Consider the following 14,810-nt stretch of genomic DNA (forward strand, 5'->3'; position numbering starts at 1 on the left):
CTGAACTGTGTCCAGAGAATCAGGTGGAAGAAGGGGAGTTGCCCTATCTCTCATATATAACTCTCTGTAGTTGTGAGCACATGTCTAATTCTGACAAATGTGTATGAGACAGAACTGTTCCTCTTTTGTATTTTCTTTCCCTGTGAGTTTTAAACATTTTCAGTTATAGCAGTGAAGAATTTTAGTGCAAGGTTGTAGTGGTTACATGAATGGCAATGGTTTATAACACGGGGAGCAATTTCCTCAGAGAAATTAGCCACCATGAAGAAAAAGATTGATTTATAATGTTTGGACAATTTAATGGAGAGATGAAATGTAAAAATGGACCTCCAAGCCAATGGTTATATTAAATGTTGCAAGTTAAATTTCCAAAAGCTGTGTAAATTGTTCTGTTTATGCTATGATTCTTTTTATAGAAATTATGGCTTTCTGTGGAGGAAGAAATGACCTGTCTTCTTCTCAGTTTATATTATATAACGAATACTTATTTTCCTTTTCTTTGGGTTGGGGGTGGACAGTTATTTATTTCACCCCCAAAATAGCATTATTTCCATGATCTGTGAATGAGGATTTACTATATCAATGTATACAAATATGGGGAGACTGATCCCACTACTTACAGATTAGGATTTCTCCAAACTGAACCTAATCAAACAATAGCTGGGATATGAAAATTTTTAATTGTTCAAAAAATTAAATCAAGATGTGTATAATATAAATTGTTTCAAGTGTAATGCTCTTTTTTTGTTTTATGGTGTATAGTGTATTTATTTCAAGTTTGTGACTTTGGTTAAAAAACAAAAACGAAAACCTGTGGGGAAGATCCTAGATGTGAAGAAAAGACAGGAACTCGCTTGAGTTCTCCCAAATTCCCCTTCAAATAACTTTAAAAATTGCTTCAAAACAAGTTTTTGGGATGATAAAACCCACAAAAAGATGAGGTGAAACAATTTTCTAGCCCAAGACAACTTAGAAGATCAGTAGGAAAGGTCTATTACACCAGGTGAAAATAGATTGCAATCCAATGCAGGCTATGCCAACAGAGATGGGGCCCAACAAACCAGGAGCAGGCCTGGGAGCTTCCAGAGCTTTCAGCCTAAAGACAATAAGACCAGATAGTCTCCAGAAGGAGATTAATCAGAGGTCCCTTTGCTGGAACTAGAGGTAGGATTCTGTTGCATTGCCTGTACTTGGATTAGAGCTATAGTTTGGGATAATAGTTCCAGGGCTAGGAGAAACACTTTTAGTGCTTATGGCCGTAGGGGAGCAGGGACTCTGGTCACAGTTCCAGGCAGAAAAGAGTTATTGTGTTCATTCATAGGCGAGAACACAGAGCACAACTCTCTTTAGATTACCACCTTGGAAGAACTAAAAGTTTATAGACCTTTCCCTTCTACCTACCAGAAATAGTTAAAAGAGTTGTGCAAACTCCTTGAACCTTGGGAAAACACAATGTCAACATTGGAAGCAGAGCCCCAGTTTATTGTCAGACTTAAAAGTCAAGAAATAGGATGGAAAAATGAGCAAACAGGAAAAAAAAATTGAATTTAGAAAGTTACTGTGGTGAACAAGGCAGATCAAAATGCACACTTGGAAGGAGACAACAGAGTCAAAAGTCCATAAAGCCCATAGTAAAATATGAATTTGTATCAGGCCTTGGAAGAATTCAAAAAGATTTAAAAAATCAAATAAGAGAGGTAAAGAAAAAATAGAGAAAAAGTGAGAATGATTCAAGAGAATAATGAAAAAAGACAACAGCTTGGTAAAGGAGGGACAAAAAATTTGAAAAAGACATATTACTTTAAAAGAAGCACAAAAAATGCAATGAGGAGAAAAATTCCTTGAAAAGCAGAATTAACCAAGTGGAAAAAGAATCACGAAACACTCACTGAATAAAAGAACTCCTTGAAAAGTAGAATTTCCCAAATGGAAAAGGAGATACAAAAGCTCCCTGAAGAAAATTCTTTAAAAGTTAGAATTAGGCAAGTGAAAGCTAATGATTTTACAAGACATCAAGAAACAACAAAATAAAATAAAAAAATGAAAAAATAGAAGACAATGTGAAATACCTCATTGAAAAAATAACTGATGGGGAGGTGGGGTAGATGAAAGAGGAAAAAAAATAAAGTAAAAAGTACTCAGTAGAGAACAAAAAAATAATCTATAAGGAAGCAAAGATGCACACTCATGAATATAATTTCTTTGTTATGCTTTCTTGAAATAGAAATTAATTATTATATATTTTGAATCTTCCCTAATGTTCTTGACAATGTTTTTTTAAAATTTTCCTTTTCTATCTTTTTTTCTTTTCTGTTTTTATTTTTATTTTTATGTTGTGTTTAGTTCAGTTAAAAAAAAATAAAAAACAACTGACCTGCAAAATAGATTGAGAATTATTCAATTACCTGAAAGTCATAATAAAAAAAAAGAGCCTAGGCATCGTTTTAAAAAAAAATTGTCATGGAAAACTGCCTTGATATCCTAGCAGAGAGTAAAATAGAAATGGAAACAATCAACTGATTGTCTCCTTGAAGAAATTCTAAAATGAGGAATTTTATTTTCAAAAACTCAGGAATATTATAGCCAAATTCCAGACCTCTGAGGTCTGCAAAACCTGTGGAAAGAAACAGTTCAAATATTATGGAGCCACAATCTAACACAGTATTTTGCAATTTCCCTATTAAAGGATCAGCAAGCTTGGATGTTCAGGAAGGCAAAAGAGCTAGGATTACAACTAAGAATCACCTATCTAACAAAATTAAGCAATCCTGCAGGAGAAAAAAAAAAGGATATTTGATGAAATAGAAGACTTTCAAACATTTCTGATTAAAAAATCAGCTGAAAGAAATTTTGACTTTCAAATCAAACTCAAGACAAACATAAAAAGGTAAACAGGAGAGATATCACAGGGTTTCAATAAGTTAAGTTGTTTATATTCTTATAATTGAAAAAATAATACTTATAATTCCTAAAACCTTTCTTGTAACTAAGGCTTCTAGTTACTTCTACTAGAAACTTCTAGCTAAAAAGAGTATACATAGACAAGGAGCATTGATAAGAATTGAATTTCATGTGATAATTATAAAAAAATAAAATTAAGGGATAAGAAAGAGGAATCACATTGGGAGAAGGGGCAAGGTAAAAGTAGAATGAGATAATTTTTCTTTTCAGATAAAAGACATCTGAAAGCACTTTTACAGTGGGGGCAATATGGGGAAGCTAATGGAGAGCAAATGAACTTTACTCTCATTAGAAATGACTGAGAGAGGGAATAACATACATATTCAGGTAGATATAGAAATATGTCTTACCCTATAGGAAAGGAAAAGGGGAAGAGAGTAAGAGAAGGTGGAAGTGGTAATGGAAAGGAGAGCAGATTGGGGTTGGGTAAAAATACTTTTCAGGATGGATAAGGTAAAAGGAGAAATAATAGGAGAAATAATAGGACAAATAGGAGAAAAATAAAATGAAAGGAAATATATAGTAATCATACTTAAGGAAAAAATTTACAAGTTTCTCTGATAAAAACTTCTCAAGTATTTAGAGAACTGAGTCAAATTTAAACAAATGAAAGCCATTTCTCAATTGATATATGATCAAAGAATATAAACAGGTAGTTTTCAGACAAAGTAATCAAAGTTATCTATAGTCATATGGGAAAATGCTCTATTATTAAATTATTAAAGAAATGCAAATTAAACAATTCTGAGCTACCATTCCATACTTATTACATTGGTTAATATGACAGAAAAGGAAAATGATGAAGTATCAAAGTAGTAAAATTGAGATACTAATGCACTGTTGGGGAAGTTGTTACTGATTTAACCATTCAATAGAACAATTTGGAAGTGTGTCCCAAGGCTATAAAACTACACATACCATTTGATCCAATAAAATCACTACTAGATTTTTTTAAAAAGGAAAAAAAAAAAAGACCTGTATGTACAATAATATTTATAGTGCCTCTTTTAATGGTGGCAAAGAATTGGAAATTGAGGGGGGGGTCCATCAGTAGGAGAATGGTTGAACAAGTGTTGTTTATTATAGTATTATAAGAAATGGTATTGTCAGAAAAACCTGAAAAGGCTTACATGAACTGTTGTAAATTGATATGAATAGAATTTGGATAACATTGAGTATAATAATAGCAGTATTGTATGATTTACTTCTTAGCAATAAATGATTCAAGACATTTCTGAAGGACTTATGATGAAAAATGTTATCTATCTTCAGAGAAAAAATTTTATAGAGCTTAGATGTAGATTGAGTCATAATTTAAAAAAAAACAACTTCTTTCTTTTTCTTTTGGTCAACATGACTAGTATGGAAAATATATTTTATAATGTCCGGTCTAGCTCTCTGAAGGGCCTCAGGATCAATCAGAGTCAGGATCAGTCAAAGTCTTTGGTCTTTAGGAGGAAAAGTGAAGGAAGCAGGCAAACTGCACCTGGACTCTGGAGTCTGGAGCCTGAAGTTTTCCCTGCTGAGCACCCTGTGGCAGAGAGACTCCGACTCTCTCCCTCAGCCCTCTAATCCTTTCCTATGATTACTTCACCATACCACGTTCAGCAGGTGCCAGTCATGAGGAGAGCCATCACATTACCATATCATCTAAGTATATGTTTATAAAACCATTATATCACATTGAGTAGGTACTTAGCCTTAAGTATTCTGCTGTTCTGGATTCAAGTACACATTTTCAGAAATGGGATGAAAAGCCCTCTACAATATTTTGTATAATTGCACATGTATCAAATCACTTATCTCTTCAATGAGGGGATGGGGAAATGAAAGAGGGAATTTAGAAGTCAAGATAGAAAAAAAATACCAAAAGTTAAAGACTGTTTTTGCATGTAATTGGGAGGGGAAATAAAATATTAAATCACTTTTTAAAAAGTAACTAAGAGTAATGGGGGGTACAGGAAAGGAAATGGTACATCATCAGCTTCTGTTAGTCACAACTAAGGGTACCTCTTGACATGATTGCTACTTTCAGGTAGTTGTAGGTGTAACAGAGTTAGAATGTGGAACATGGCACAGGAATGGTATGTGAGAGCTGAGAGGTAGAGGCGAAGGTGAGTGTTATGTGGAGGTAGGGCTAGCCCTAAAAGGTGGCACTCGCCACTGCAAGTGCCACACTCCCTCCTTCGTGCTCAGGAAGCCTTGCATGCCTCCCTCCTTATCCATGGACCAATCCTTAGATGACTCAACCTCTCTGATTTCTACTAACAGGGGATATAAGCTAGACTGTGCTAAAAATAAATTCTCTGACCTCACCTCTACCTCCTGGTTGGTCTGTCTCTGTGTGATCCTTGAAGGCATGTGAGCTGGCCTAGTCGTGGCCACAGATGGGTGAGCATATAGCTCAAGCTGTGGGCTGGGACATGTAGGGTTCTTATATATTACTTTTTATTTTTTTGTCTCAGAAGACAGAACTAAGAGAAGTAGGTAAAAAAAATTGTAGATATAGATTTCTTCATAACATAAAGTAAACAGTATAACAGTATTGTATAACAGTAGTGTTGTCCACTTCCTCAAAAGGTTTCCCTTCTCAATGGAAGTCTTCTAGTAAAGGTTAGATGACTGATGATGTGCTACACAAGATATTTTGCAGGTATGGAATGGAATAGGTGGCCCTCAAGATCTCTTCTAACTGTAAGATTCCATATGATTATGTTCTCTGCTTTTGTGACTTGAGTCTCTAGAAATTAATTTTAAATATTAGAAAGCTTACTTTTATAGCATAATGTAGATTTCCTTTTATTAAAGTTTTATTTTTATTAATTTTATATTTTCTTTAGTTGCAGAAGATGGCAAAGGATTTGGACCAATTTTTGAAGAGCAACCAATTGATACCATTTATCCAGAAGAATCACCAGATGGAAAAGTATCATTGAACTGCCGGGCACGAGCTAGCCCCTTTCCTGTTTACAAGTAAAATGCAGTCACTTTAACCACCAAACTTAAGTGTTAAATGCTTATTGACTGAACAATATTTTTCAAAATGCTAACATTCAGAGAATTTAGAATTGTAAGGGATCATCTAAATTTTTTTTTGGAGGTGAAGCAGTTGGGGTTAAATGACTTGCTTAGGATCACACAGCTAATAAGTATTAGTTGTCTGAGGTCAGATTTGAACTCAAGTCCTCCTGACATTAGGGCCAGTGCTCTATACACTGAATCATCTAGCTGCCCCCATAATTTTTTATGTAGTGATATGAAGTCCCACATAGAAAGAGAACCTGTGACTTAATAAGGGGAAGCAGAATAGATATATATCTAAGTTTCTTCTCCTTGCCACCTTTTCCAAGGGAGATTTTCATTCCTACCAGGAGAAAAAAACAGATGTTGAGGCTAAATGCTACCACTTAGCTCTCCTTAGAGAAAGTAGTTATAGAAGAATAGCCGTCTGATCCTTTAAATATTATTCATCCAGGAGATATGATTAGATTCAAACTAACCTTTTGATCACTTTGTCATTTTGGGGAGGCAAGAGAACCCTAAACTCTGTATCTAAGGCTTTGCCCCATTCCATTTAATATTTGGTTCTATAGAGAACACGCATAATGAGTTGCAAAGAAGCTTATTTGTCCAAATCATAGAAATGCAGAAATCAGAGATGATATACAATGGGAAATATATGCCAGAGCCGAGAACTGAAGTTCTCATCTTACATGGGGCAGGGCTTTCATCTCTACCAATAGAGAAAATACCATACCAATGGGTTTTGGGATAAGGGTTACATGTCCATGAGAAAATTAATGCCCAGAGAGATGGAGTTTTATGATTATCTGTCAGATGACTTATCTAGAAGGGAGTAAGTAACTGGACAAGATTATGTCTATATTCCCTGCTCTCTTTATAGTTCTATTTTAAATATGATGATTAAAAACTTCCAAATCATAATATTGATCTTTTCATGGTAAAAAGGATAGTATCTCTGCAATTTTCAATTTTGACAAAGCTGTGAAATTTTCTAAAAATTTTTTTGTCTTTAAAATTAATCAGAAACATGTCAGATAATAGTCTTCTCTGAAATAAAAATGCCCTTCTTCCATATTGCCAAATCCCAAAAGACTCATTTCTGAGACCATGAGGCCCTTTAAGCATAGCTTGAAGGTGAGCCTTGAAAGAATCAACTCAGATCCAAAAGTACTCAGAGATTCAATTTTGAATATAAATAATTTCCTCAAACTTTTTTTTTTCATTGCAGCAACAGAAAAAATTAAATTGCGCCCTTTTTCTAAATTGTTTTAAATTCTTATACAGAAAATTAATACCAGAAGGAGCAGGGGCATCAATTGCTTCAAAATTTGCTTGCTTCCTTGAAATATTCTTAAAATCAGGCTCTTTTTAATATTCTACTTACATATAACACTTCTCATTCATATATTATTTTTTGAACTATTGTCAGTTGATGGCAAAGTGCCAGATTTGGACTCAGGAAGACTCATCTTCTTGAGTTCAGATCTGATTTAGACAGTTATCTTTGACCCTAGCCAAGTCACTTTACTCTATTTGCCTCAGTTTCCTCATGTGTAAAATGAGCTGGAGAAGGAAATGGTAAACCATTACAGTATCTTTGCCAAGAAAACCCCAAATGGAGTCATAGAGAGTCAGACATGACTGAAATGACTGAACAGCAACAATGAAAGAAATCACTGATTTTAGAGTAGGAGAGGTAGAATGAAATTTTTGTTCTGTTACCTATGTGTAGCTTTGAGCAAGTCAGTTCTCTCTGAAGTTCAGTATCCTCATATGTAAAATGAAAGGATTGAACTAAATAATTTCTAAAATCCCTCACAGCTTTAAATCTTATGATCCTATGTGTGGTACAAAGGCAAGAACACTTAATTTGGAGTAAAAAAAAATTTAACTCCAGGTTTTCAATCCTATTACTGCCATTCATTTGTAAACTGATAAGACCTTGGGTAAATAACTAAACATCTATGGGTCACATTTTCCTCAGATGTTAAAATCAGAAGATTAGACCAAATTATTCCAATTCTAAATTGATGATAAGTTCTACATCTAGTGGCCAGGTTCTGACATTCAATTTTCTTTCTTTTTCTTTTTCTTTTTTTTTCTGAGGCAATTGGGGGTAAGTGACTTGCCCAGGGGTCACATACTTAGGAAGTGTTAAGTATCTGAGGCCAGATTTGAACTCAGATCCTCCTGACTTCAGGGCTGGTGCTCTATCCACTGTGCCACCTAGATGCCCCTGATATTCACTTTTCAAAGATGATCTTTGAAATTCTATTTGATGGTTCTTTGGGTCAGTTTCACATTAATCACTTCATTTTAAAAGATCAATAATTTTTTTTTTTGCAGTTTTAAACTGCATATATTTGAACAATCATCCATGAAAAATTATGTTAATGTTTAATGTCCAGCATAGTAATTGTTTCTTATAACACAATAATGCTATATTACATTCATATGCTAAAATTTGTTTAGTCATTCTTCAATCAATAGGAATTTATTTTGTTTCTAGTTTTTTTGCTACTTCAAAAAATAATACTATAAATGTTTTAGTATATATGAGGCCTTTCTTTTCTTTTCATTGGCTATCTTGAGGTATATGCCTACCAATGGTATATTTGGATGAAAAGATAGGAATTTTTTTTTTGTCACTTTCTTTGAATTAATTCCAAATTCCTTCCCAGAATAATACAATAAGAGTGTAACTTTCTTTCCACAATTTTCTCTATCATTGATTATTTTGTCATTGTCATTTGTCATTTTGAGTGTGTAGTGGAGCTTCATAGTTCTCTTGATTTTCACTTTTCTTATTATTACTAATTTAGAACATTTTTTCTTATGGTTAATAATTTTATAATTCTTCTTTTGAGCACTATTTTGTATACCTTTTGACAATATCTCTTGGTAAAAGGTTTTTTGATCTCATGTTACTCTTGGATATCAGATCCTTATCCATGATATTTGATGCAGATTTATATTTTGCTTTTAACTGCTTTGTTTATAATCCTCATCATATTAATTTTGTTCATAGAAAAAGTTTGTTGATTTCATATAATCAAAAGAATATATTTTGTCTCTTTAATCAACTGAGTTTGATGAATAATTTATCTTATAAATATAATTATGAAAAACTCCTAATTATTGTTATAATATTATTTTTAATATTAAGTTCAAATACCTATTTCAAGTTTATTATGGAATATATATGGAGTAACCTGATACTCTAAATGTAATTCTGATAGACAACTTTCTACTTTTCCTAATAAATCTTATCAAATAAAGAGCTCTTTCCCTAATGTTTTTAGGTTTATTAAACATTGGATTTTTCTTTTCAACTCTTATCTCATTGATTTATTTTCCTATTGTTTAATCAGTACCAAAACATTTTAATTATTACTGTTATAATAGTTGAGGACTGCATTTCCTCTTCATTCCTATGTTTTCCCCTTTTATTTCCTCCAGACAATTAACATAGGAAGATATTAAACTCTTTCTAAGGTTATTCAAGTTTATCTGTTTACTGTATAGATGGAGAATGAATAACTGGGATATTGATCTGACAAATGAGCGCTACAGCATGGTAGGAGGTAACCTGGTAATCAACAACCCTGACAAATTGAGAGATGCTGGAAAGTATTTCTGCTTAGCTTCAAATATCTATGGAATGGTTAGAAGCACTGAAGCAACTTTAAGTTTTGGGTGTAAGTAGCTCTTAATAATAGATAAGCAATGTTCTAGTTAAGTAAAAACTTAAATGAATAGTGTTTACTTATTATTTTCTCATATTTTTTTTACTACACATGATTGTTCTGCCATATGAAAACATTTTCACTAAGATTACTGGTATTGATATTATGGCCTGTTTTAATAGTGTTTCTCTTGCTGACAAGACTAGGTCTTTTATTTCTTGTTTTTTTTGGAAACAAGATTTGGAAGATTTTGCTCTCATACTGAGAGGTGTTAGAACCAGTTTGAATAAGCTCATGAGAATATGTAGTTAAATTTTCAGTGTGAGATTAAACCAAAGCAATAAGAATATGTTACAAATTACAGCTTAATTTATTATTTCATTGATTGTCTGCTAAAATTTTGGAGAAGATGTTAATAAATGCAGATTAAACATAAAAGTGTATCTTGGGTGGATTTTTTATTTTTGGTTTTTGAGAGCCAGCTGTTAAATATTTACCAGTGTAATCCTGAAAATTAAAGTCATGTCATAAGTTTAGGACATAAAATTTCTGAAACACACACATGAAAACTTTAAAGAACATCCTTTCTGTATGTTGGTGCTTTATTGAGCTCAGCATCAGAAGATTCTCTTCTTTGAACAGATAGGAACTAGTAAGGCTGCTTCGCTCTAGATGATTCTCAATACTCTCCTCAATGTCACAGACCTTTCTAGAAGTCCTTTATACTTTGTGTATATCTGTTCAGCACTTAGACTGAATTACTCTCCCTCATTCTCACTACATGATCAATATACTTCCTTTTCTAATTAATTGCATGTTTCTTGAATGATATTTCTAAATATATTGTAAAAGAAAGGTGTCTATTAAGCTTTAAGTGCCAATATTATGCTAAACACTGGGAACACAAATATAAACATGACATTTTCTGACCAAAATGAGCTCACTTTATAATTAGAGGAAAAAGCAAATAAAAGGAAAGTTCATTGGATGGAAAGGCATAAAGTTGGGTGGCAGGGTAGATGACAAAATTCACAATTATTTAGGATATAGTGGCAGGTTAGAGAGCAATGCTGCAGTGTCTGGAGAACATATTATCGGGGTAGATTTATTATGTTAAGTGGTCTATCATTTTTCCTGAAAGATTGTAATCGAAGACTTTTTGCTCATCCAGGAAGTGTGAGAGGCCTACTTCATATCAACAGGACTGGAAACATATTATAGACTACTCGAGTTAAAAATGTGTTTCTGTATTTCCTTTTGGGCCATGAAGAATTACTTTAATTCCTCAAAAATCTTTGGTCCTCTAAGCTGTGCAACCATATCGCATCAAAAAAATTTATATCAAAAAAGATACAAAATTTTAAAAAACATTTATATGATATAGTTGAGGGAAGTGGAAATGTTAATATTGAGGAGAAATTTAGAGTGAATAATAGTTATCTTTAAGAATTTAAAGACTGTCATATATTAGACTCTTTAGAATTGTTCTGCTTGGTCCCAAAAGGCAGATCTAGAAACAATGGGTTGTTTTGTCCTTCTTTCTTAAAGAGGACCAGTGACATAAGGAAGACTTTCAAATGAACTGGACTTAAGTGAGGCAGTGCTGTGTAGAGTTATCAGCCTCACTCTCTTCTCTATGGTCATTTGAATCTAGTATCAGGACAACTGGAGATGTATTGGTAGAACATGGTCTTTTTAAGTGAGAGTCTTTCTCAGGTCTCAGATTTCCTGAGAGAAAGGGAAAAATAACCATTTTTGATTTAAGGCTAAGAATTGAGAGAAAAGATGATTTAGTTTGCCTATTCAAAAAAAAAAAAAATCAAACTGAGAGGGGAAAATCTCAGGTTTTCTAGCCAAAATAGAAACAAATGCTATTTATGTTCAACTGAGTCATCAAAACTCAAACAATAACCAAGTGAGTCTTGTCCTGGGAACTATTATTGGCCAGTCAGTGAGAGACAGAGCGATTTTGGGTTTAAGATTTGAATTCTAATGGGATTTATCTGATTTTACAGAGATTTTTTAAAAAAATCATAAGTGAAATTACATCAGACAAAAAAAATCCACAAACATTTAGAAAATGGAACCAGAACAAGTTCTGATTAGTAAATCTAAGGAAAAATTATGTGAATCATCTTTCCAACCAAGATTAACATAGGGAGTCAGACTCAGTCACTTGCAGATAAGGGGGCTGGGAATCTAGCAAGGAGTCACAGTGTTGGAGCATTCCAGCAAAAAGACTGACGAAGACCAAGACTGTGTACCAGAAAGAAGAAGAGGTACCAGATCTACATAAAGGGAACTGATTTTGTGCGAGTAACAGGAACACATGGCAACTGGTAGCTCTGTTACTCATTACCTAGGAAGGCTGAGGAAGAGACTGCAGCTTAAAGATGGCAGTCCAGAATTTGGTACAAAAATAAATTTTATTCAACAGGAAACAAAAAAAGGTTTGAAGGAAAAAGAGGGATTTAGAGGGAGAATAGTTTTAAGGGGCTATTAATTCTAACCAAAACAAACTCTCAAGTATGGTGGATTGCAAATAAAGGGGAAAAAGAAAGGATAAAAACTTGTGATTGGGTTCTGATTGTGGAAAGAGGAGAGAACCAGGGGAGCAGAAGAAGACTACACCAAATATAATACTCTAGTGCTGAGCTTACTTCCTTAGCACTCTTTTTCCTTATAAAGAAGAGATGGAAAACAAAGAGAAGGATGAATATAAGAGAACAAGATGGAGGAAAATCCATAATGGTAATAATTGTAATATGAATGAGATGAACTCACTTTTAAAATCAAAGAAAAAGATGAGAAGAGAAAGAAGAATTCAGCAATATGTTATTTATATAAGAAACAGACTTGAAACATTAAGATTCATACAAAGTCATAATAGGGAACTAAAGCAGAATCTATTATGTTTCTTTTAAAGTAAAAGAGGCAGTAGTTGCAATATTTTCAGGCAAGACAAAACTAAAAATAGACTTAGTTTAGGAAACTACATCTTGTTTGCAAGACTATGATAGACTATGAATTATATCAATATTAAACACATATACACATATGCCAAAAGGCATCGCTTCTAAATGCTTAAAAGTTAAATGGCACTCCAAAGAATATCAGCTTTTACATTATATACTTCGGAAAGTTGAAAGGATTTTAAGTCAGAACAATATACATAAAAATACAGAACTGAGTGAAAATATTGGTTCTGTTTCTTACTTTCTTTGAAACTGTAGTTAAATCCAGTCCTTATGCTAGATAGAGCTCTGTTTCTTCATCTGCAAAATGAGGAAGTTTAAATCTAATCATTTTCCTTTCAGCTCTAAATCTACTAGATGATACTGTTAGATATATCAGGCACAAAACATCCCAATGAGGATGGGTTATAATCTAGTTCAATATAGAAAAACCACTAATAAAATAATGTATCTTTCCAAGTATCAAGTAAAAAGTGATTGAGCTAGGATGTTGTTGTTGGACTGGAGAGAAAGGGAATAGACAAAGATATCTTTGGAGTCAAGTTGAGGTGATGGTACCATTGATAAAAATAAGAAAATCAAACGGAATAGTTTCTTTCAATCGATTAATAAACATTTATTAAGCATTTACTAGATGCCAAACATTATTCTAATCTATGAGGATAAAAATTTGAGAAAAGAAAGGTAGTCTTTGTCCTCAAGGAGTTTACAATCTAATGAAATAAGACAAAAAGATTCTGAAAAGTTGGGTGTAAGAAGGTACTGACTACAGGAGAAATAAATCAGAGAATTACCAGAATAGTGCCTGCAGATGAGAAATGCTAAATCTTAGCCGAGCTCTTTTCTTAAATTGAGGTTTGAAGTTCATGGCCACACACTGCAATTCAGAGCAGTGATGAGATGGAGCACCAAGGCATTTAAAATCTTGTGGGTTGAAGTTATGCCAAAAATGAGCTTCCTGGAGAATAAAGGTTTTGAGCTCATTCTTTATTTTTTTTTCTTTATTTATTTTTTTAATAATTTTTTATTGATAGAATGCATGCCAGGGTAATTTTTTACAGCATTATCCCTTGCATTCATTTCTGTTCCGATTTTTCCCCCTCCCTCTCTCCACCCCCTCCCCTAGATGGCAAGAGTCCTTTACATGTTGAATGGGTTGCAGTATATCCTAGATACAATATATGTGTGCAGAACCAAACAGTTTTCTTGTTGTACAGGGAGAATTGAATTCAGAAGGTATAAATAACCCGGGAGGAAAAACATAAATGCAAGCAGTTTATATTCATTTCCAGTGTTCTTTCTCTGGGTGTAGCTGCTTCTGTCCATCTTTGATCAATTAAGTTGAGCCGATTCTTTAAATGGAGTAAGGATTTGGACATATTGAATTCCAAGTTGAAATGTCTAATTAGGAGATATAGTACTAAAATTGGATGAAAGATTGAGATGGGAGATATTCATTCAATAAATATTTTATGTGCAAAATAGAGGGTCATTTTTAGATGATAGTTGATGACATAACAGGGAAAAAATGCAAGATTCGAATAGGAGACAAAAATTAAATCTTCAAAATAACCATAGGATGGTGTAGATGGTAAAGAAGTCAAGAAGAAGAGAAAACCAAGTAGTATAAGGTCATGGCAAGCAAGGGATGAGCAAGTTTAAGGAGAGCATAATTAACTGTAAAATGCCAAAGAGAGGCCTAGAACTAGAACTAGAATTAGGACTGATAAAAATATGTGGGATTAGCAAGACTGAATAAGAATTAAAATATTGTATTTCCCCTTTATTCCTTTCCAAAACTTGGAATTTCACCTTGGGACATATAATTCACTTTTTAGTCTATTTTTTTCTGGGTCCCTTCCATTACAGGAGAAATTTTGCTAGTATTTGAACCTAAAAGCCTTTATTGATACCAGGCTGGAGAACTAAACCTTTGGGGCATATTGGGCATTTGGGGCAAAATCTTGGCTGCACCAGAAATATTTCTGAAGTTTGTTATTTCTCTGACAAGAATCTCATTAAATTGTGAGTTTCTCAAGGGCAGGGACTTTGTTTTTGTTTTTTTTTTTTTTCTCTGTATCCCAATCCCTAGCACAGTGCAGTGAACATAGTAGTAGATGCTTGATAAATGTATATTGACTGACAAGACCTACTTATACTTTAT

At 33.3% G+C, this 14,810-nt stretch overlaps 1 protein-coding gene across 1 annotated transcript in view; it reads left to right on the forward strand.

Moving 5' to 3' along the window:
* CNTN1 (contactin 1) overlaps positions 1-14,810 on the forward strand; it is a 250,874-nt gene that overhangs the window by 91,260 nt on the left and 144,804 nt on the right. The window contains exons 3-4 of the mRNA XM_052000864.1: positions 5,802-5,934; positions 9,511-9,683. Coding sequence (XP_051856824.1) covers positions 5,802-5,934; positions 9,511-9,683 — 306 coding nt within the window. The remainder of the gene's footprint in view (positions 1-5,801; positions 5,935-9,510; positions 9,684-14,810) is intronic.

This window comes from Antechinus flavipes, chromosome 5, assembly GCF_016432865.1.
Source record: "Antechinus flavipes isolate AdamAnt ecotype Samford, QLD, Australia chromosome 5, AdamAnt_v2, whole genome shotgun sequence".
NCBI classification, from domain to species: Eukaryota; Metazoa; Chordata; class Mammalia; order Dasyuromorphia; family Dasyuridae; genus Antechinus; species Antechinus flavipes.